General features: G+C 37.7%; 1 protein-coding gene across 2 annotated transcripts in view; it reads left to right on the top strand.

Moving 5' to 3' along the window:
• The first annotated feature begins 8,063 nt into the window (after positions 1 to 8,063).
• Positions 8,064 to 25,648, top strand: part of LOC121382783 (O-phosphoseryl-tRNA(Sec) selenium transferase-like) — a 33,993-nt gene continuing 16,408 nt past the window's right edge. Inside the window, exons 1-8 of one of the 2 annotated variants that reach the window (XM_041512382.1) lie at positions 8,064 to 8,245; positions 14,913 to 15,033; positions 16,671 to 16,825; positions 17,150 to 17,268; positions 18,313 to 18,471; positions 21,463 to 21,616; positions 22,341 to 22,443; positions 24,077 to 24,206. In XM_041512382.1, coding sequence (XP_041368316.1) covers positions 14,920 to 15,033; positions 16,671 to 16,825; positions 17,150 to 17,268; positions 18,313 to 18,471; positions 21,463 to 21,616; positions 22,341 to 22,443; positions 24,077 to 24,206 — 934 coding nt within the window. In that variant the 5' untranslated portion in view covers positions 8,064 to 8,245; positions 14,913 to 14,919. The other variant, XM_041512383.1, reaches the window with a different exon arrangement.

Here is a 25,648-nt window from a genome sequence, read left to right as displayed (position 1 = left end):
AGTGTTTACTTATACATATGTATTTTCACACACGCACACACATTTATTTCAACTTATTTCCGTGCTTATACCCAATTAAGGTTCAAGCACGCTGTCCTGGGCGCACACGTAAGCTATCTGGGCTGTCTGTCCAGGACAGTGGGTTAGTTGTTAGTTGGTTAGTGGTTAGGGGGAGAGAAGAGGGTGTAGTGGCCTTACACCTTGCATTGAGCCCTTAAGAACTTGCTCTGTGCTCTGGGTTGGAGCCGGTACGGGGCTGCAAACCCTATACATACCAGCCTGTAGTCCGATGGCTTAACCACTGCGTCACCGAGGCCGGTTACACACACACACACACACACACACACACACACACACACACACACACACACACATGCACACACACATACACACACACACACACATATATACACATATGTATGTATGTATATGTATATGGATATGGATATGTATATGTATATGTATATGTATATGTATATGTATATGGATATGGATATGGATATGGATATGGATATGGATATGTATATGTATATGTATATGTATATGGATATGGATATGGATATGCATATGAATATTCAAGGTAAATGAACCCTCAGTGGTACTTTATTCAAATCTATTTATTAAAAATCATACTTTAAAAAATAAAGAAATAGAAATCTACTCTGATCACTTGGATAATTGATTAATTTTGTGTCTACAAAAGTAGATTTTTACGTTGAGGAAATAGACATAAGCCAAGAAGTGTGTAATTTGTTAACAACTACATCAGTGGATGACTTCATGTGTACTTGGTAATGGGATAATGTATTTATAATCCAATCTACTGAAATCTTAAATTTATTATTTTCCAAAAAACTACCGCAACTACTGTTGTGTTGTTGTTATTATTTTTATTTAGGACAACTGTTATTACAAATAATTATAATTAAAAGTAGTGGACAACATTTTTGTAATAGGTTTGACCTGTACTCATTTATACAGTAATTATTTTAAATTATATATTCTGTAGTTGTTGGATGATTTTTGTTTTTGTTGTTTGTTTATTTGTTTATGAAATTAAGTTGTACAGACGTACATTACAATTTGTCACGTTTAGATAACAGTACAATATAATACAATAACTTTATTTCCATGTCCAGCGGGACTTAGGAGTTTGGCCAGCGATGAAGTTAGACGTGGTTTCATGCGCTCTCAACTTACCCCCCCCCCCCCCCCCCCCCCACCTGGGGGGACTGATCGCTAGTTATGGATCGTTGTTGGAGTACCGCGTCGCGTACACCGGGTCACGGGCAACCGTGACCTTGGTGTATGGCGACGCGGCTACAGCCAAGAGGAAGGGAACTAGGAAGAGGAAACGTGCGCCAGGGGCGGCTCAGGCGGGGACAAAGCTGGCGGCTCAACCGCCAGTGGCGGTCCTGTCTGCGTCGCCGCCCCCACCACGACCAAACCGGACGGATCGACGGGAGGCGACTCGCCAACCAGCCGGACCGACTGTTCAGATGCGGGAAGTGGAGCAGCCAACCAGTGCACCGCGACCAGCGTCACCTGTTCCCGCTCGTCGTTCGTCTGCGTCGAGACCCCCACCCACGGGGGACTCCGCGACGGCGACTCTGGATGTTGGGGCTGTCAAGAGGAAGGCCGTGACCCCCCCGGAGGACCAACCAGCCAAGACGCGGCCTTCTACTTCCTCTTCGGGTGACTGGAGAGTGGCAGCGCGGAAAATCAAAGGCCAGTACTCTAAGTACTTGGTGGGAGACGTCACGGACCCCGACAGACTGCCAGGCGGGGTCTACGAAGAAAACTTCAAGACGTTTCCCGATGGCCACCAGGTCGCCATCCACACGGTCAAACTACGGGGAGTGGAAGCTATAGTAGTGACGTCGCGCCGGGATGATCTTTACCGACAGGGATTCCTCAGCCATGACATGGATAACAACACCATCCACAGAATCATGAAGATCGTCACCGGCGCCCAGTACCCACAGATGGTCCACTGCCTTAACACCCACAGCTACAGGAGACTGGTGCCTCACTTTGAGGAGAGGAACAACATCACCTCCCCGTAGATGCTGTGCACCCAAACGGCCTTAACGAGGCCACTCGCGTGGACATATCGATCGGACTTTAAACTTTTAGATCTGCGTTCAAAATTTTATGTCGAAATTACTTCTTTTTTTTTTTAAATATTATTAAATAGTCCGATCCTCTCTTCTTTCTCTTATTTAATTTTGGACTGTCCTTCTAAAATGCTCCAAATTATATAAATATTCGACCGAGCAGTCAATTCTTTTTTATTTTTGGCTTGTAACCTTTTTATTTTTTTATCTATTAACTTCTTTACTAATTGCTATTTTCAAAATTCTGCCCAGTTTCTACCCCCCCCCCCCCCCCCTCCATCCCGAGTCAGGCCACCGATCTTATCGGAGGTCGGACTCGGGATGGGCGTGTTCGAAACCCTAGTGGTATATGGGCACGTTAAACTAGTTATCATCACCATGTTCATATATGTATAATAAAAACATATATAGTCTGGTTGACCAGCAAAAATAAAGTACATAAAATATTAAACGCTAACATCAAAAAACTAAACTACAACTCTTGTCTAATAAAGTACATGTAGTGTAACAGATTCTATTGTCTTTTGTCTGATCTTCGATATTTGGTAAATTAAAATAACTATTATTAAGTGGCAGAGGGTCTAGTTAGAAGAGTAGTTCGTGCTGTGTCCAAATCTGAGCAGAGTTGTGCGACTGTAATGAGTTGTGTTTTGGGGCAGTTGATGATATAATAACATTTTTCGTATTTATTTAGTGTTTGGAATATTGGGAATTCTTGTGCGAGTGTAATAAAATATTTTTCTGTTCGTTTCTAGCTGTTTGCAGTCCACGAGAAAATGTGTCTCGTCTTCCACTGCCTCTTTGCAAAGCTTGCAGAGTCGGTCTTTTCTGAGAATATTGTTATACCTGCCTCCTTCGATTTCGAGGCGGTGTGCACATATTCTAAGTTTAGTTAAATGTCTTCTTAGGTTATAATTATTTAATGTTTCGAGGTATAGGGCAAGTTGATATGGTCGTACTATGTGTTTATAATATAACCGTTTTTAGTTCAAAGTATTGCCTGTAGTTGTGTTGTAGTTTTTCAGTTACTAGTTTGTTGAGAGTTTTCTTGTTCTTTGGTGTAGTGCCAATAGCTGTTATGTCGATGCAGTTTTTCTTAAGCATGTTTGCTGTGTAGTTGTGAAAGCTGTTTTTGTTATTGTTATCGAGTAGCTTGCTGTATTGAGCTGCATCAAGTAGAAGTGTGCGTTCTTGAGATAGATTTTGTAGGTGTGCCCAGTAGCTTATAATTTTCTGATTTATTTCATTTATTAGTGGGTATCTGCCTAATTCACTTTTACATGCAATATTGGTTGTGTTTCTTCCTATCTGTAAGTTGAATTTTCAAAATTTTATATGTACTTTTTTGAATGGTTCCGATTCTAAAATGTCTAGTAGTTTATTAGGGTCATGTATTTTCATCTTATTATTTAGTCCATTGCCCCAGATTTCACAGTTATAGAGAAGGATCGGTTTGATTAGGGTGTCGAACGTTTGTTATATATCTGGGGAGGTGGAGGTGATCCAGAAAAGGATTTTTGGAGTCTGAATAGGGTTTTAAGTCCTTTAGTTGCAAGATCTGTTTTGGTTGTACTTAAGTTTCCATTTGTGTTAATGGTACAGCCCAAATAGATATATATGTGTGTGTCTGTTCGATTTGCTCCATGCCGTACTGAAATGCTACATGTTTTGGTTTTTCTTTCTGTATAACCATGAAATTTTTCTTTTTCAAGTTGACTGACAAGTGCCATTGTTGGCTATATGTGTGGAGTTCGTCTAACGCTTTTTATAGACCTTGTTGAGTTTCTGATACAAGTACTAGGTCATCTGCCCATAATAAATGCGACACTCTTTCATTTAGTAGGTGGGGCGAGTGGCAGTCGCTGGAGAATGTCATATCGGCTAAATATATGTTAAACATAGTGGGACTTAAATTATCTCCCTGTTTCACTCCTACTGTAGATGGGAACATGTCAGTTATTTGATTGTTAATTTTGACGGCTAGTTTGGTTTTGCTGTACATGGCAACCCCTGGTGTAAGATTCATCAAAATATCGGCGGGATTATCCAACAGAAGAAGAGAGTAGGAAAACAACAAACAACGACATTGATATACGCTACGTAACATTCAATTACACAATTTATTAACCACTCTGTATATTATTATATACTTGTTACATTAATATCTACAGGTGGAATAATTTTTATATATACACCAGGACATTACTCGATGTCGTAATATCTCGATGTCGATCAACCGTTTGCTCATGAATATTCAGTAGACGCTCACTAGCTGACGACTCTCAGTGTCTACGATTTAGTCTCTCCCGTTTTAGTCGCAGGATCGAACCCAATCAGTAGAAGGGTTTTTCCAGTTCCTACAGGGCCCGTGAATATATGACCTGTCTGTGGGGAAAGTGCACACAAAACATCCCTTGCAGCTAATGGGGAAATGTAGCGGGTTTGTTCTAAGGCTATATGTCAGAGTTACCGAATGCTTTGGCATCCAATAGCTGTTGATTCATAAATACTTTACGTTTTGTAGACCCGATGCGTGGTCGGTCTAGTATCGATCCCCGTTGGTGTGCCCGTTGATGCATTTCTTGTTCTAGCCAGTGCGCTACAGCTATGCACTATCCTGTCTTGCATATACATGCGTGCGTGCGTAGCCTACGTGCGTACATACATACATACATACATACATACATACATCAATACATACACACATATGTATAGGCCTATATATTTTTTTTAAGAACCTTGCTGCTAATCGAAAGCAAATAGCCCATGGAGTGGCAGCATTGGATTTCGTTTGTGTAGTCATTACCGTAAGGTTAGACGCCATTAAAATGGCATCCTCGTTGGTCTGACCCACGGCACTAACTAACGACCGCCGGTAATACGGGTGTATATAAGTGGTTACTTGTAGTCCTAAGTGTCTCCCAACAGTGCCAGAAGTAACTACTGAACACTCTTGAAGTCTCTCCGAAGTGATCAGGCTAATCCCATAGCTAAAAGTAATCTAATTAAAATTAGCTTCGCTATTACATGTGGATCTAATAGCAGCCCGTTGGAGCTCATGTCCAGTTGACCTTTCATTCGACCAATCAAAATCTTACTTGCAAAATCATGCCAGTGATTTGATGATGATGATGATAACTAGTTTAACGTGCCCATATACCACTAGGGTTTCGAACACGCCCATCCCGAGTCCGACCTCCGATAAGATCGGTGGCCTGACTCGGGATGTGTGTTGAAAATGGGCAGAATTTTGAAAAAATAATAGCAATTAGTGAAAAGGTTAATAGAATAATTTTTAAAAAAATAATAAAACAATTACAAGCCAAAAAAAAAAGAATTGACTGCTCGGCCGAATATTTATATAATTTGGAGCATTTTAGGACAGTCCAAAAATAAATAAGAGAAAGAAGAGAGGATCGGACTATTTAATAATATTTAAAAAAAAAGTAATTTTGACATAAAATTTTGAACGAAGGTCTAAATGTTTAAAGTCCAATCTATATGTCCACGTGAGTGGCCTCGTTAAGGCCGTTAGGGTGTGGAGGTTGGCCTACGGCGAACTGATGAGCGGAGAACCGGCAAAGGCGGGGATGAAGTGCTTCCATCTCTGGTCGGCGAGGATGGTTATAACACTCCGGTAGTCGTTGCCGAAAAGGGCCTTGACGATCCTGTGGATGGTATGGCTATCCATCTCTCTAACTAGGACCGCTTGTAGGTAGACTCTTTCTCGGCGCTGAGTTAGTACCAACCCCGTCTTGCCGGCTGTAGACTTGATGGTGTGTAGCTCGTAAGCGCTTCCATCAGGCAGTTGTTTCAGCTCTGATTCCACTAGTCCGCCCATCAGTAATGCCGGATCCGAGGTGTCCCCCTGCACGAACTTCAGGAAGCCGGACCTGATTTTCCCGATCTGAACTTTCCAGACGGCTTCCTAGTCGGAGGGGGACGGTGCTTGTGAAGGCGGAGGCCTTGCCTTGTCAGGCTGGTCGCTCGGCTGAACGACGGCCTTCCTCTTCGCAACGGCTCTTGCCCGGACCGCCGCCTTCCGAACTAGCAAGACTGGTGACAGTGGCCAGTTACGTGTAGGCGGTGGCGTAGAGGGAGATGGAGGTCCGTCTGCGGGCGTCTCGCACATCGGCGCGTTGAGAGCATCCCTCGGTGTTGACGGCGGGTCCGGATGAGCTGGTCCTTTCGTCTTGGGCCGAACCGGGGGCGGCGACGCAGAAGGGACCGCCGGGGGCGGCGACGCAGAAGGGACCGCCGCTGGCGGTTGAGCCGCCAGTTTTGTTCCCCTCTGAGCCGCTCCTGGCGCACGTTTCTTCTTCCTCCGTCCTCTTCCCTTCCTCTTCTGCGAGTCCGAGTCGCCGTACACCAAAGTCACGGTTGCCCGTGACCCGGTGTACGCGACGCGAAACTCCAGAAGCGATCCAAAGCTTGCAATCAAGCCCCCCAGGTGTGTGTGTGGGGGGGGGGGGGGGCAAGTTGAGAGCACAGGTGACAGCGTCCAGCTTCATTCGAGAGTTAGCTTGAAAGTGTACTTTACAGACAAACATTTAACAAGTGACCAGCTGATCCACACGATACAGGAAAACAGGAAACACCCAGTGATTTGAAAAGAATTTGAAAACATTCGGGATTATGCCGAGGGTATACGAAATGATTCGGGTGAATTACGAAGTATGCCGGAAATTAATTGCAATATCAAATTTTATATAAAATTCGTTTCCAGACGAAACAAAAAACCGTGATGGTGTAGCCATAAAATCTGTTTATACTAGTATACAATCCAAAGTTTATTAATGCACTTTTCCCCCTGTTTTTTCAATGTTGAAATAGACCAACAAGTTCGCCTTCTGCATAGTCTCGCCCGATATTTTTAGAATTTGTATGCTCCCAATAACGCTACAAAAAAGGCGAAGTGTAATTGGTCGATATTAAAATTGTTATTTATAGATGAAATGTCACCTGGACATGGGAGTCAACGCAATGTTGTTAGATCTACTGGTAGACCCAGTAGAACTAATTTTAATCAGATTGCAGTTCAATGCTGTTTGAAAATGACAGATGTGTGGCACTGATCACCACAAGAGACGAGCACATGTCGCGGTTGAAGAGACAAGGACTGGGATGTAGAGGTGGACGGCAAAAGAAGTGGGAAAATAGGAGCTGCTTTCAGATCGGGAAAAATGAGATGGAAGTCAAAAGAAAGAAAGGAAAGGGGGCAGTGGAATAAAAAAAAAAAAAAAAGAAGAAGAAAGAAATGTGTGTAGCTCAGTGGTAAAGCGCGCCTGATGCGTGGTCGCTCTGGGATCGATACCCGTCGGCGGGCCCATTGGGCAATTTTTCGTTCCAGACTGGTATATCAAAGGCCGTGGTATGTGCTACCCTGTTTGTGGGATGATGCATAATATTATAAAAAAAAATCCCTTGCTACTATCAGTGAAAAAATGTAGCGGGTTTCCTCTCTAAGACTATACATGTATGTGGATATATGACAAAATGTTTGACATTCAATGGCCGATGGTTAGTGGATCAGTGTGCTCTAGTGGTGTCATTAAACAAAACAAACGTTGTTTAATATTATTTATTTATTTATTTTTATTATTATTATCATTTTATGTTGTTGTTGTTTTTTGTAGCTGATGGTCACATTATCGACAGCCGAAAGTTATTTAGTCCTGAGGAACCTACATTACGGTCCCTAAACGCTGGCCCGCAGCAAATTAGTGATTTGTTTATTTGTTTATTTATTTTTTAAATTAGTTTTTGTTTGGATTGTTTTTAATGGGTTGTTTTCGATATCAGAAGGAAATTCTCCGGTCAATCTTCATTTTTGGTTTCATACATTATCAAGTTACTGATGTTATGCAATAATTACTGCCAATCAGAGGTGCATTTGCTGTTTGCCCTTATAATATTTTGTGGCTGGTGAACTATGAACCGGAAGCATCAGATTTGATCAGATACCGGTGCTTTCGTTTTCCGTTTTAAAAAAAAGAAGAAAATAATACCGTGAATCACGAAATTGAATATCTTTGGGGATATAGTTCATTTTATTTGGAGAATATATATATGTATATTTTTTTTTGTCTGAGCACTCATCTGCATAACAACTTACTCACCTGACTGAGGTAAAAGTTAACTGCCGGTAGGGCGTAAGTTCGTAACTCATTATTACATTAACTGTTGTTGAAATTGTTTAGTTTTGACCACACAAAATTGTCACGTTTCGTGAATAGGTTTTCAGCTTGAGTCCAACAATTTCTTTTTTAAGAATCCTAAACCATTCATTAAAAGGAATGCTAAAGCAGGGCTTTTGGACTGGTATGCATATCCAACGATGTTTTTTTCTTTTCTTGATGTTGATATTATTATTCATATCTGCATAATTCATATTATATGGAAATAAATGAATTAAAATTGAATAAGGCACATTATTGCTTAATATCAACAATTATAATCTTATAGTTAATTAATAAAACAGTTAAATGTGACAACTTATATATTACGGGCGCAGCCATTTTGTACCATCCCAGTGAATACACCCTCAGGCAAGCCAGTGGTTACATAATACTTAATGTGTCACGTCAGGAATTAGTCTTAGAAACAAAACGCACCTGATTTTTTCGGATGTATCGCAGTGTTCTGTAATAATATCCATCCCAGTAAGCCAGCAATAAGTATATATTATTTTTCAATACAAAATAAACCACCACTGTTAAAATGTTGAATTAACTGTATTATGTTTCGTCCATACATTAATACACATAATCAGAGTGTCTTCTTAGTTAATTGGTATTTTCTTTCTGTAGCCTGCACATGTGATTCCTGATTGGCAGGTGTATATTGCATGGTATATGGTCACGGTAATATTTCACGCAAACCGCCTTTCTGTTCACGTGTCGGTTACGCAAAATTAAATTTACGCGAACCACAAATTGGTTACATCGTAACCTGTAGATGTTTAGAAATTAAAACTTGCATGTACTTCATGATTACTGGAAGTTTATTCATGCAGACGTACTACTAGTATTCCGACAAAATGTTTTAGTCTGATTTTTAGATAATTAATGCGCAGCAAACCAGTAGAGAACCTTATATTGCAACAGATGTAACTTGCGACCATTCTAAACTATAATCCGTCCCATTACCTACAAACATGTTTCTTGTAAAGTAAATAATTTCAGTTTGGTTTGACTAAGAAGAAAAGTAAAAGTATTTTGGAAATAATGTTGGATTGCCTATAAGGTTACAATGTTTAAAACAGTTTCAACATAAACATGAATCTAAAAGTGTCACAAAAGTTAAAAAATACTAACATCGCATAATGAGCTTTAAAAAAACATTTGGAACATTACTGTAGTATAGAAGTGCCATCGATAAAGTGAAAGTAGCATGGCCACTGCAAAACAAAACAAAAAACAGAAAGAAAGAAATGATTTATTTAACGATGCACTCAGCACATTTTATTTACGGTTATATGGCGTCAAACATATGGTTAAGTATCACACCGATAATGAGAGAAAGAAAGAAATGTTTTATTTAACGATGCACTCAACACATTTTATTTACGGTTATATGGTTTAAGACATATGGTTAAGGACCACACAGATTTTGAGAGGAAACCCGCTGTCGCCACTTCATGACCTACTCTTTCCGATTAGCAGCAAGGGATCTTTTATTTGCGCTTCCCACAGGCAGGATAGCAAAAACCATGGCCTTTGTTGAACCAGTTATGGATCACTGGTCGGTGCAAGTGGTTTACACCTACCCATTGAGCCTTGCAGAGCACTCACTCAGGGTTTGGAGTCAGTATCTGGATTAAAAATCCCATGCCTCGACTGGGATCCGAACCCAGTACCTAACCACGCCACCGAGGCTGGTAGAGAGGAAACCCACTGTCGCCACTTCATGGGCTACTCTTTTCGATTAGCAGCAAGTGATCTTTTATATGCATCATCCCACAGACAGGGTAGTACATAACATGGCCTTTGATAGACCAGTCGTGGTGCACTGGCTGGAACGAGAAATAGCCCAATGGGTCCACCGACGGGGATTGATCCCAGACCGACCGCACAGCGAGCGAGCACTGTACCACTGGGCTACGTCCCGCCCCTCAAAATGAAAAAAGGAATCCCTCCCATTTCCAATGTATCCAATCTGATTAAAGTTAGCTCCACTATTACATGTGGATCTAACAGCAGCCAGTTGGAGTTCATGTCCACCAATCAAAACCTTACATGCAGAAACATGCCAGTGATTTAAAAATAACTTGAAAACATTCCAAATTATCCTGAGGGTAGGGGCCTATACGATGTTTCATGTGAGTTATGAATGCCTTATTTAGACCAGTAGAACTAATTTTAATCAGATTGCTAACAACACTGCGTAGTCTTCAATGTCCAGGTAACATTTTGTCTGTAAATAATAATTTAAATATTGACCAATCACACTTCGCCTTTATAACGTTATTTGGGAGCATACAAATTCTAAAAATATCAGGCGAGTCTATTTTAGTGGCCGCAGTACAGCGAACCATACCAATACATACGGGATGGGTTATCAGTCTTCAATTTTACATTAAAAATTATTTATTTATTTATATAAATAAAAAATAAAAAATCAGTCTTCAGTTTTACATTACAAATTATTTATTTTATAAAATAAAACATGTTTTAAGGCATTCGTAATTCACACGAAACATGTCGTATACCCTAAGGATAATTCGGAATGTTTTCAAATTATTTTTAAATCACTGGCATGATTCTGCAAGTAAGGTTTTGATTGGTGGACATGAGCTCCAACTGGCTGCTGTTAGATCCACATGTAATAGTGGAGCTAATTTTAATTAGATTGCAATGTATCTATTTTGTTTCAGTACTGAGGCTGATATTTAGTCCGTTTACAGTGGTGTTAACTTTTGCAAGCATTAAAGAAACTGTTTTATAAAATGTTTTCTTTTGTATTTTGTTTTAACTTTATGTTTGAGTTAAAAATTATGCATTTGAAATGTAATTTCAATGTAACTTGGAGGTAACTGATCAGGTTACTCATGGGTTGCGCAAATATAATTCACGTAACCAAACAATTGATTACCTAGGTAAAAACCACGTGAACCGACTTCCTGTTACCTCAGATTTCGAAATATTGTCCCCTGTTGCCGCCCCTACAATGTTAATGGACATTATCAGCCATCCTGCTTTATTACTGTAAATAATTCTGTAAAACCCTTGATTAAGTAGACTTTCCCATCTAAAATAACAATACTGACCAATTACGTAGTTCCAAAGACAAGAAAATTATCACTTCCAAGGGTATCGTGAGTGGTCGTTTTTGCTCGAACGTACTCTACCAATAGGCCTAATAATATGCATTTTTTCTTTGGGTTTTCTAAGAGAGAAAAACACTATATAACTCCATTTCGTTCTTTTGATGCAAATTGAAATATATTGAGTTAAATAGTTTATTATAGCCTACTATCAAGTCATTTATGTTGTTTTACAAGTCTGGTTGATTAAAGCGAAGTGCTGTTGTTTACACTGTGCATACAGGAGTTGGTCGGAGCTGACGTCACTTCACCCCAAGCTATAGTACCGGAAGCCACGAAAACAAAACAAAATGGCTGCCCCCAGTTAGCAGGAATAACCACGATTTTTTTATTAACTCTAAAATTACGCGTTTTTCATTTCTTAAATTGTCAGTATGTGTTGATGGTCCGGGTATGCACCTTTCCAACACATAAGGCTCATGTTGGAGTTTAGTCTCCCTTTAAAGGTTTTAATATTTGTTTGAGTATATTTTACAATTTTTATGTTTCTAAGTTTATTATATGCATCAAGTATTCTTGAGTAATTAATAGTCACGCACCTAAGAACAAATAGTAAAGTAAACATGTGTAACCAAAAAGAAATAAAACAAATATTTACTTAAATAGTTGGTCCTTTGCTGTATATAACACGCTATTTTTTATTAATATTTACTGACAAATTAATTTTCCAAAGCACGTTTTTAATAGAACCCACTTTTGGCGTAAAACATAATGAATAGTCGCACACTCCATTCTGTTTACTATTTCAGCAATTTCTGTCTCTGGACCCTTATATTTGGTATTACAAAAAACTTTTCAGTGATGAAAAAACAAATGATGTAAATCACTTGTCAAAATGTTTTTCATTTTAGATATATTCATTTGACAGACCAGGGAGTGTTATTTTATCATTTGTTGATAAATGTGACGTCACTGGTTCGCTCGTCCTTTAGAAAAAATGTGACGGGGGTGATTATTGAGGTGTGTGACTATTGATTACTCTACGATAATAGTTCAATACTGTGACGTTTGGGTGGACATTCTAACATGTTTAAAATATTGATATGAAAATGACATGCTATTGTTAAGTAGGCTACTGACGGAAAGAGTTTGACCCGTACCACACTATATTAAAGGCTCTAAAGACTAAAACTAACCATTGTAAGGGGGCTACAGATCAAACTAGGGATGGGATGATTATTCGATGTTACCGAAAACTGCAGTTTTAGGCCCACAGTTCTGTGCACTGCACCATTTCCCAATTTGCGAAACGAGGTTCGTTTCGATTTTTAAATTATTTCTTTTTAAATGGTACAGGCCTCGGTGGCGTAGTGGTTACGCCATCGGACTACAGGCTGGTAGGTACAGGTTCGCAGCCCGGTACCGGCTCCAACCCAGAGCGAGTTCTTAAGGGCTCAATGGGTAGGTGTAAGGCCACTACACCCTCTTCTCTCTCACTAACTACTAACCAACTAACAATTAACCTACTGTCCTGGACAGACAGCCCGGATAGCTGAGGTGTGTGCCCAGGACAGCGTGCTTGAACCTTAATTGGATATAAGCACGAAAATAAGTTGAAATACAAAATTAAATGGTACATGTATAAACATTTCCGCACCTTGCTGGTAATTCCAATGATCCATAAAGTATTTTGGCCAATCACAGTGCTCGATTCCCTTAAACCTGACATGTTTGCATGGACAATGGGTGCTATTCGGATCCTGCACAGAACCCGCAAATTTCTTGCCGGGACCGTAAAAATTGTAACCTCCCAAAATAGGGAATGACCTCCGTGATTAATCCGCCGAGAGAATAAAGATTTTAAGTATGTTTCATCCCAGTCGTCAAAACTGAAAAAAGTAAACTTCCAAAAATTATAAAATGGAACCCAATTTCCGTCATATTAAAATGATTCAACATTGCTAATTTCCGTTAGTTTTTATCGGGACGAAAACGTCTGCAATTCCAGAACTACAATGTACGCAAACTACTTTACACTTTTTTCTTCTACTTTTTAAAAATAAATCTTTGCAATTTTTGTTTTCACTTTCAGTAAGAGCAAAAAAAAAATTTTTTTTAAATAATTCACTATTATATATTTTGTGCATGTACTTGTGCTTGCTTGTCTTTTTTTTTTTAAAATCAGAGATGCCTTTTTCATGTAACTTGTGTTCAGTTGAATAATCAACAGTAGGCCTATATATTATGTATTTGTGCTTATTCGAGTTATTCCATACTTTAAAAAAAAAAAAAATTCTCAGCAAAGATTCTATAATGTGTACATAACACCCATATATTATGTACTCCAGAATGCATCTAAAGACAACTGAATTTTAAAAAAAATAAAAATATGCGAGAGACTAACCCCGGATCCCCTAGCATTGTCGCCCCCAAATTATTTTGCCAACCCTCTGAACTCATATCCTGGAGGAAAACATTGCCCAAGTATCGTATCGTGGGCTAGGTATCGTGATACATATTGTATTGTGAGGTAGGTGTATCGTGACAACCCTAGGAGTAATTAAACAGTCCCCTCAATAATTTTCATGGGGAGGTCTGTGCTTGTTAACACACACACACACACACACACACACTTTCCCTGTCATTATGACATACTTTGACCAACATTGTTGGAGTTCCTCTTTTATTTATCAATATGTTTGGTTTGGTAGAAAATCATTTGATATTGAAGAACAAACTGGCAAAGACTAGCTGCATTTGAGTTCACAAATAAAAATTAGTAATACATCCTGTATTACATATATATATTTACCTTTCGATATATACCCTACCCTTTGTAGTGTTATGTAATTGTTGAAAGGCTGCTTAATTACTTTATTTTAGTAGACTATATTTGATTGTTCATTTGTTAATGTGTTGATCGACATCCGTCCGTGGGCCCATTTGGCTATTTCTCTTTTCAGCTAGTGATCAACAACTCATGTAACAAGGGCCTTCGTATGTCCTATCCTGTCTATTGGATGCTGCATATAATTTTAAAAAGTAGCCCATGGCATGGGGGCAGTGGGTTTTCTCTTTCATTATGTGTGTTATCCTTCGGTCCTTAATCATACATGTTTGCTGATGCCATATAACTATAATTAAAATGTGATGAGTGATTCGTTAAATAAAACATTCCTTCCTTGTTAATGTGTCCGTAGTAGTTGTAGATTTGGGGTTTTTTCTATATGTGTAGGATAGAAATATTTAAGAATTTCAATTTCAAACTCAATGTGAAGATGACATTCTTCACTATATTTCTGTTTTATAAATATTTTGACCAATGTTATCAGAGTTTTGCACATAAAAATAGAATTTTAGTTTTTCAAAAACTGTTTTCCTTTTCTTTGTTTTGCCAACCCAAACACTAGAACAATATAGGTTGTACTTGTCCTGCACCAGATGTGAATATAGATTGTCTATTTTCAATAAATAAATAAATAAAAATGTATACAAGACTGAAATTTTATTCTTAAGTGTTTATTTTCAAGTGTTGACATGAATGAAGAAAACCTAGATCTGTGTAAGCGCCTGGTTTCTGCTTCGTACATCCAGCAAGGACTTGAGGCACGACATTCCCATGAGAATAAGATCGGATACTTACTGAACCATGTGAGTATGTTCTAGTGTTGATGTAGATCGAATACTCACTGAACCATGGGAGTATGTTGTAGTGTTGATGTAGATCGGATACTCACTGAACCATGGGAGTATGTTGTAGTGTTGATGTAGATCGAATACTCACTGAACCATGGGAGTATGTTCTAGTGTTGATGTAGATCGGATACTCACTGAAACATGGGAGTATGTTCTAGTGTCGATGTAGATCGGATACTCACTGAAACATGGGAGTATGTTCTAGTGTCGATGTAGATCGGATACCCACTGAACCATGTGAGTATGTTCTAGTGTCGATGTAGATCGGATACCCACTGAACCATGGGAGTATGTTCTAGTGTCGATGTAGATCGGATACCCACTGAACCATGGGAGTATGTTCTAGTGTCGATGTAGATCGGATACCCACTGAACCATGGGAGTATGTTCTAGTGTCGATGTAGATCGGATACCCACTGAACCATGGGAGTATGTTCTAGTGTCGATGTAGATCGGATACCCACTGAACCATGTGAGTATGTTCTAGTGTCGATGTAGATCGGATACCCACTGAACCATGGGAGTATGTTCTAGTGTCGATGTAGATCGGATACCCACTGAACCATGTGAGTATGTTCTAGTGTCGATGTAGATCGGATACCCACTGAACCATGTGAGTATGTTCTAGTGTCGATGTAGATCGGATACCCACTGAACCATGTGAGTATGTTCTAGTGTCGATGTAGATCGGATACCCACTGAACCATGGGAGTATGCTCTAGTGTCGATGTAGATCGGATACCTACTGAGCCATGGGAGTATGTCCTGGTATTGATGTAAATGTAGTGCAGCCATGAACATACCTGATGATATCACTGCATTACATTTTTTTATTCAGACACCGTGTATTTCCATTTGCAGGGCATTCAGTGTGAAATTCAAGTATAAAATGTCTGCATCAGTAGTGCAGTGTTTGAAATAAACACTTGTCCGTCAATCCTGAATGTGAAAATCTGCTCTGACAAGCAAAGTTAACCTCAATGGTTGTCCAGTGGACAAGTAAAAACTTTTTAATGCATTCTCATTGAGCAATCAAACATACAATCATTGTACTTAAATAAAACAAACCATTGATTTGGACATGTCAAAATATTGTCAGACAAGTAGATTTCTAGATCTACTTGTCCAGTGGACTAATGGAAAATTCTGTTTATTTTTATCGCTGTAGTGTAGTTAGTGATTACAGCTGATAGGTATTTTATATGTATACATGTGCTGGCTAACATCGAGACTGATGCTAAATGATTCATGGGGAGGTGTAAAGCCATTACACTGACTTTTGTCTGGCTAACCACGAACAACTAACCACTAACCCACAGTCCTGGACAGACAGCCCAGGTAGCTGAAGAGTGTGCCCAGGACACAGTTGAACCTACTTGGATATGAGCACAAAAATCATGTTATAATGAAAGTACAAAATACAGAGGTGTTGTGAAGACACTGGGTGGCAGTTGCAATATATATCATTGAGGTGAGCTAATGAATACCAATATTTGTATCCAGACAATTTATATGTACCAGTATACCAGACTTTCTGCTTTTGATGTGTACGGACGTTTGACAGTAAGTCAGCCTGAGTTTGTGTATTTCAGAACAAGCTTCCCGATGAAGGCTGGAATGATCAGACTATTGAGCTGCTCATCAACGAGCTTGCCGTTATGGACAGCAACAACTTCCCTGGTAACTGTGGGGTTGGCGAGAGGGAGGCTCGCATTGCATCCCCTCTAGTGAACAGATGTCATTATAGGTTTGCCTATATCAGAACTGCTTAATAGTTTGAATTATTTAGCAATTTGTTTTTTAAATGCAAAAATTATCATTTCAACAGCATATTCATGAAAACTTGTTTAGTTAAATTAAATTTAAAAAATAAAACAACTACTAAAAATGTGGTTGCATTGGTGATCATTTATTTCAACCCCTGATGTTGGCATACATAATTTGATGAAAACTGTGCTTTGGGTAAGAGTTCTAGAGTCTTTAAAATATCTTAGAATGTTCTTGACAAAATGTAATATATAGTTTGTATTTTAACTGATTAATAGAAATGATATCACTGATTCGCTTTCAGGCTTGGCCATGGCATTGGTAGATCAGGGGACATAACTGCAGTGCAGCCAAAAGCTGCGGGATCCAGTCTAATTATGAAACTTGCCAATTGTTTAGCTCTGGATGTGATTAAACTTGCAGGTACTCTTAATTATCAAATCAGAAGGTGTAGTTTACATAATGGTGTGGTTTATATGTGACTTTTACTTTCACTTTGGCTTTTTGGTAAATTAATATTGAAATATATTCGTCGTATTATTATTTCACATTTGGTGATTTTGCAAACAGCAGCTGTTAAAAGTCTTCTTACTTACCCAAGAGAAAACAGCACACCTAAAAGATAGCAACTTGATTTTAATAGTGACGACCAGAAATTATTTTTGGGCCACCAATTTCTGATGTTTCAGTCTTGACTGACAGTAACAGACAGAATATATGGCTAAAGTTTGTCACTTAACATGGGTTGTAGGTTGTGTTTTTATGCCACATTCATGTGCCATTAAAGGGACAGTCCTGAGTTTACAACCATTGTTAAACATTTCCAACCAATAGAGCCTTTTCAATAACGTAACATACAAATTAAATAATTTTCTTATTTAAAATAGCGGTCTGTATTTACAAGGTGTTTATTGTTGTCCTAATACTTGTAGTAGCCCAAACTGGATTTTATCTCCCACTAATTTCGTATATATATCACAAATTAAAGTTAAAACCGAGTATTACAAGCAGTAGTATATGACCGCAAACACATTCGATTCTAAACGTAAAATGTATTTAGTATGAAATAGTAGTCACCAACAAGGCTCGGTTATCGCAAACATCTTACAATGGCTGCAAATTCAGAACAATCCCTTTAAACTACCTATACATATAAAACTTTAGAGACTAGATTTAAGTCTTTAATGGCATCACATTCATGCATTATTTACCTGTATGGTGTTGCCACGATGCTAAAGTACACAGTGTTTAGCACTCCTGTCAGCTGTGTCCATCTTAGCTGTAATCACTGGCGGATAGCACTGACTGTCCAGCAGTCGTGATGACTTTCACCCCAAATGCAATAATACTGTTGATGAACAAACAAATATACTCAAGTAAAATGCAGAATACTTATAGAATTTTGTCTGTCTGTGCCCACTTACTAACACAGGTCTTTGTTGTTCAATTTGTCTTCTTCTTCTTCAGGTATTCACTCAGTGGAGGGTTGTTTTGTTGTTCCCATGGCGACTGGTATGAGTCTTCTTCTGTGCATGCTGACTCTGAAACAGAAGCGTCCAAAGGCGGAGTACGTGATCTGGCCAAGGATTGATCAGAAATCCTGCTTCAAGTCGATCGTCACTTCAGGCAGGTGGCTCGCGCTAGTCTGGCAGTGTACTGTGTGTTCATACAGGGATAAACTAGGCCTAATATTCACTCTTAGCTCCAGATTGGTAGAAATTCAATGGGGATAAGTGCAGTTTAAATGGTGCTAGTCTCCTGGGCGAGAACAGGAATTTAGCCAGGCTAACTGGTACCAATTTGATGTGTAAATTTGTTTTTGTAATTATGTCTGTTCTGATAAAGTAATTTAACAATGTGGCATTTCTTTATTCAGTGGTCTAAAAAAAAATCCCAATAGACCTCTTTCACATTCCACTGTGCATGTGCGCGTAGCAGGGCAACTGGTGGACGCTAGTCGTGAACTGACGCGAGATCTCGTAAAAATAGCCCTGTCTGCACATTGGGGGGCATTGACAATAGGAGGCCACACAATAGTAACGTGAATTAGCTCTGTTATTAATTATTGTATCAATAGGAACCCCAAACTTCTGTAAACATCCAACAAATACTTATTGGAGACGTTTGCATATTATTGCTTATCACAAATTTTTTGTTTTGTTTTTGTTAACGCCATCGGTTCTGATTTGTATACAGTAAATATCGGATATGGGCTGAAATAATAATTGTGTGTGTGCGTGTATGTATGTATGCAGATATTTATCGTATTTAACGTGATTTAAATATTTATAAAGCATCATACGGATAACTACATTCTGGATTTTTGTTAGGATCTCGTTTTAGACAATTATTTAAAATTTTGTTCAGTATTTTGAAGAAAATTGAAATGATACGTATGGAATTTGAGCTACTATAAAATATTAGAATCAAGCCCGTAGGAACGATATTGGGGGTGGGGGGCACAATCTGTAGTGGAGGGACACAATCTGTAGTGGAGGGACACAGTCGTGTGTGTGTGTTTAAAAAAAAAAAAAAAAAAAAAAAAAAAAAAAAAAAATCCGATTTATATAAAGTAGCTAAAAGTTGGGGTACAGTCCCATGCCCCGGTCTCTTGGTTGCTTCTGACCCAAGAATAGTCAGAAATGTAACTGTATTGCATATACAGATATTTATATTGGAAGCAAGAATATGTAGCCTAAGAAACATGTACGGTTTATTTATAAGAGATTAAACTAGCCGACAACTTGATAATATGGCTACAAACTCAGGATGGTTCCTTTATTATAAACTCAAGAGGGTTTATTATGCACAGTCAAAAGGTACTTCGTTTGAACGTTAGAAGCAAACATATGAAGTATAATGCCTCGGACGACGGACAAGCCTGAATTGAAACTGAAATATAATTAAAAAAGTGAAAGAAAAAGAAGAGTAAGGCCAATAAAATAAATAAATAAATTAAATAAATAAAAAATAAATAAATAAATAAATATTTTTCAGATCACATACTTTCAGGATTTGATAACTGTAAATTAATCAAGATATCGGCGCTACGTTTATTGACATTTAAGCAAACGTGCTATGATGACACTCCAGAATTAACGTATGCATCAACAGTCATCAAACAAAAACACGTCAATAGCAACTTTACTATGAAAGTTGTCCAGCGTTCAGAAAAAAAAAGAGAGAGAAAAAACCCGTCGTGCGCTAGTTTATTTTGATATATCGATCGATGGTTAACTGATATATACAGTTTACAAAAATATGTTGTATTAAGTTTGAGATTATATGATAAAGAGATTATTACCCTAGTGTTTCGGTATCGTCAATATATATATATATATATATATATAGATTAAAAATAAACATAATGTATTATGCTAGGCAGACTTGAAGTTGTATGTGTCTCATATACATGATAGTGAAAAGTAAATACAAGAAAAACATAAGAATTAAAAATTAAATTAAATTAAATTAAATTAAAAAAAATATATAAAAAATTAAATTAAATTAAATTTTATAGTGAAGAGTAAATAAAAGAAAAAAGAAAATAAATAAATAAAAATAAGATAAATAAAGAATTTTTTAAAACTTCGTAAATTTCAAATGAAGTTGTATGTGTCTGATATAGATTATAGTGAAAAGTAAATAAAATAAATCAATAAAATAAATCAATAAAATAAATCAATAAATAAATAAGTAAATAATTTGTAGATAAGACATGTAGCATTGATTAGTAGTTATATGACTGTCTTTTTTTTTTAATGAAACGATAAGGTGAAAATATAGCTGTGATAAAGGTCTATTTGAGGTAGGGATTTTGTTGGGGTTTTAGGCAGAAGGGGAGGCATATTTTTATTAAATTTTAAATACTGATATATATAGAGAATTAAACATCACTAGGAATTCGCGTGAATATAACTATAATTCTACTTGTTAAAAGTAGCAAATACATTCCAATAAAGTTCATTTTATTGTATAAATATTTTAATTTTGCTTTGTTAAAACCCTTGACAGGCGGCTCCAGAGACTTCGTCTAAGTTAATGTTTCTCTGCGTTTGGTCTTAAACCATTCCAATGTAAACTTTAGTAGACCGTTTTTCGCTTCCATTGTACCATCTGATACGAAATATGTACGTTAGTCGCTAGAGATTCACAGCTCCTACGAAGCTACTCGCGACGCTCATGGCAACTGTTGATCATGCCCCCCAATTAGGCAAGGGACGTCACTCTTCGCACACATGAGCAATAGGAATGCGAAAGAGGTCTATTATAGTTAAATCACGCTAATTTTCCCAATCCCATGACATGGGACTCTGATGAAAAATCCTGGAGAAGACATGTTCCAATGTCAATGTTATTTTTTACTTTATTTCATGATTTTCAAGGTTGGTAGATCCATAATCCATGTAAAAAAAAGACGTACTTTTTTTTTTTCTTAGGACGGGTACCACTAACAATCTGTCAGTAATATGGTTCCAAACAATGAAGGGGTTAGGTGGCTAACCATTATTTGTCTCACCCTTCCGAAGTAGAAAGGTGAGATACGGTATTTTTGTGTTTAGTTCAACGTTCTTCACAGTCTCGGTAAATAATACTGGTTCTGTTTGATTGTGTCAGGTCTACAGCCCGTGGTGATTGAAAACCTACTGGAGGGTGATGAGCTGAAGACGGACTGTTCGGCGATAGATCGGAAGATAGACGAGCTGGGTGCGCACAACGTACTGTGTGTGATGACCACCACAAGCTGTTTCGCCCCTCGGATACCAGACCAGTCAGTGCATCATTGGTTCAGCTGGCTCTCTCTTCACTCTTTCACATCCAATAGTCAGATAAAGTCCACACACAATCTAGGACCGTGCTTATAAAACTAAAAGCTGGACTCAAATCTCTAATGACGTCACACACATGCAATTTATATGGCATTGCCATGACGTTAAAATCTTGGACTTTAATAATCTCGAGTCCAGACTCGGCATCAGGTTTCCAGCATAAAATTTGTCATTTAAAAACTGCAGTTTTTAACCTCAAATATAATACTTTTTTCAGTTGTTGTAATGTTTTAGGGACATTCTAAGTGTAATTACCCCCAATAAAAGTTTACACAAGCACTCATTTTCCATAATAAAATCAAAACAAAAACAACAACAAAAACCCAAGACAAGCCTACAATCGGTAACAGAAACAAAATGGCAGGGTGTTTTTTTGTGTTTCCCAGCCTCCCCCAACTGTAGACACTCAAAATTGCTCACTCCGGCACCATTATTAAAATTTACTTTATTTTTGTTTACGATTACAATGATGATAAAAAAAAATACTATTAAAAAAAAAAGTTGCCAAAATCAGACAGAGAGAAATCAGACTACTACGAGTCCATGACACTGTATAGTTGTGCTTTAATTATATATTAAAAAGTGTCTCCATGTCTATAATGGCCAAAATGTCATTGTTTTTAAACTGAATCATTTGTCATTTTATTCATCAATGTTTTCTTTTAGTGTTGAAGAAATTGCAGTAGTATGTAAACATTATGCAGTTCCCCATGTGATCAACAATGCCTATGGGATCCAGTCTACAAAATGTACTCATATCATACAACAGGTGCATTCTTTACTTATAAATGTATACCAATTCTGCTTATAAATATGTAACATTCCAGCTTATGAATGCAAAATGTTTCTACTTGTGATATCAGGGATGGATGATTTCCAGATTTATCTGGTATTCTTGATTATAAAACGTCTTAATAAGTGCTTCTGGGTTTTCTGTTAATCTCTGTGCAAGACGTAACAATATGGCTGATACGTTGCCGACATTCTGAATGTGCGACCCTAACCTTAGGACCAGTCTCAGTACTCGACCACCAATATTAAACATTTGCGATTTTGTTTTGAAACTGGCTTTCATCTCTGAACTCATACATGTAATCCAATTCAATTATTAATGTATAACATGTAGAGGATAATAAATGAGGTACCAGTTATTATCAAATTTATGTCCTGAGTGAAATAATTTTCAGTTGTCACATGTAAGCTTTTGCGAGTTAAACTAAATATTATTTCACGAGAGACATAAATTTGATAATGACATGTACTGAATTTGTTATTCTATTTATTACCTCAGTCGTTTTCTTTTTCCTTTAAGAACCTTCTATTTTCATTCTGCAGAGCTTCTAGATATGGTAGCCCCACTCCCATGGCTAGTGATATTCAGTGTTGGGCTAGTAAATAACTACTATTGCCATGCCTGACGGCTAGTGAAAATATTTGGTCAAATGTTGCAGTTAAGTCTCTTTTGTAAATATGAATATCCTGACACCCCCCACCCCCCATTGTTAGTGTTTTTAAGCTCTATCTCCATCTTTAGGTGACATATCCGATTATTACTATTACTTAACAAAATTGTACTAACTTTAAAGTAAAGTTGAGCTAGTGAATTTGTAATCGTGGCTAGTAAATTTTAATAATCACTGATCCCATGGCTAGTGGATGTGATAAAAATTCTAGAAGCCCTTCATTATGACTACATTTATATAGAAACAGTGTTAACAACTGAGTATTGCTATAACTTTGTATTTTTTTTACGATCATTGATAACATTTAAATACCAAAGTTCTATTTATTCTGTCAAAAAATTTGTAATGAATTGTATTAAAATAGCATTTTATTACAAATTTAACAATAAAAACTGAGACGTAAATACAAATGCTTTAAAGTACGTGACATCATTGTGTGTTTGCCAAATCATGATGACATCATATTTAGTATAGGCAAAGTCATTGGTTTGTAAGAGTCAAATCGTCCAATAATATTGTACGGTACCCCATTGCATAATAATTTCTCAGTGAGAAATTGTGCTTTTTATTTTCCCACTGGGGTAATAAATATATATAAATGTCAAACATTTCTACTAGTGTTTATTACCTCAAACAGCAAACAGAAAATTCAATACTGTTGATGAAATTAGGAAAGGAGGATAAGGTGTGTTGACAAGCATTACTTAATTTTAATGGGGAGAGTCGTCTCGGCAATACAGTATTTTATATTTGTAGATAGGGCTACAAAAAATGCCAGATTTTGGAGAGTCGTCTCGGCAATACAGTATTTTATATTTGTAGATAGGGCTATTAAAAATGCCAGATTTTGGAGAGTCGTCTCGGCAATACAATATTTTATGTGTATGCCACATTTTGCATTACGTAATTGCACATGTTAAAAAACATTGATGTTGGCAGGCATCCCGAGTGGGTCGAGTTGATGTGTTTGTCCAGAGTACGGATAAGAACTTCATGGTGCCAGTAGGGGGCAGCATCATCGCTGGCTTCGACAAGAAGTTCATAGAGGAAATTGGACATTCATACCCAGGTGACCTGAACTTTGGTTATTTTATTTATCCTAGAATACCCCCAAAATCATAGTTATTGTAGGTTTGCTAGTTTGGCTTTGCAGATTGCATATCATTAATGTAACAAGTCGTTTTGCAAAAGACGTTATACAAGATACACAATGTCAGTCTTTGTTAGATGAAACATTCATTTTTTAATATCAATATCATTTTTAATCTGTCATAAATAACTATGTATGTTTTGTTATCTTTATCATGATACAACTTTATTGTATATTTATCCATTATTGACCATCATTTACCATGGGCCGATTCTTATAATTTCCTGCAATGCATTCTAATCAGAACGGGTTTAAGGATCTCGGGGTTTGCACGGGCCTGGAAAAGTCCTTGAATTTTGACGTAGTACTTGAAAAGTACTGGAATTTTGCAAATTCAGAAAAGGTCCTGGAAAAGTACTGGAATTTCATTAAAAACTACTTGAAAATTGCCGAAATGTACTTGAGTTTTTTTACAAGCAGAATGTCTCTCTTACTCATTAAAATCTGGAAAAATAATAAGTATTTGCTGACATATTTCTCGGGTATTTGTCGTAATCAAAACCCGGAAGTGATATGTGTTTCTGCCGATATAGATAGACTGGCATACAAGTCCTTGTTGCTCTTGCTATATGCACCACAGTGTGAAGATTAAAGTAGACTGGGCTGCTGTCTACTGGAAACAGCGCATTATTAATAGTTGAACCGGTTTATGAGCGAAACAGGTAACCAGTCGTTCCCACCGCGTCTAGAAAATGGCGGCAGTTTGTTGAATAGGGGGATTATCAGTAGCGTAAAGAATATGAATGGGAAATGCTCTAAAGGGTGTATACTACCAAATCAAATCTCATAGACGACAATAGTAACATGTGGCTAAAACTCCTACCTGCAACGTCTCAACCGACATAAACGCCACGGATATAAATACTACCACCCCTTACACTTAAAGTGAATCAGAAAAAAATGGGGGTCAAGCTGCTCATTTCTGAGATAACGAGTAGCGTCTATGACTACCCTAGTTTCGCACAAAATTCGAGTACTTTTTTTTACAGGTACCCCATACATGTTTCAAGCACAAGGCTACTTGACACATTGGTACTAGATGAAATAAAATTGCACTTTTTTTTTTTACCCAGATGAAACTATTATTTTTTACAACCAACACACTCACATTTATGACCAATCACAGGACTTGTGGTGTTCACTTCTCTATCAAAAGTTCGGTGCACCTCGAACTTTGACCCAGCCGGAAGTTATTTGGTTTAGTACTACCTAAAGAGAAGTGCCAAAGAAAAGAACATTCAGGTGGACAAATTAGAAGGCAGCTTGAATGAGCGTCTGGAATACCTGAAGAATGTGTAAATGTGTGCTGAGAAACGGTCAGCTGTAGTTAACTAGTGATGTGTGTGTGTTAAACTGCTTGT

This window comes from Gigantopelta aegis, chromosome 10, assembly GCF_016097555.1.
Source record: "Gigantopelta aegis isolate Gae_Host chromosome 10, Gae_host_genome, whole genome shotgun sequence".
NCBI classification, from domain to species: Eukaryota; Metazoa; Mollusca; class Gastropoda; order Neomphalida; family Peltospiridae; genus Gigantopelta; species Gigantopelta aegis.
This window is presented reverse-complemented; position numbering and strand designations above follow the sequence as displayed.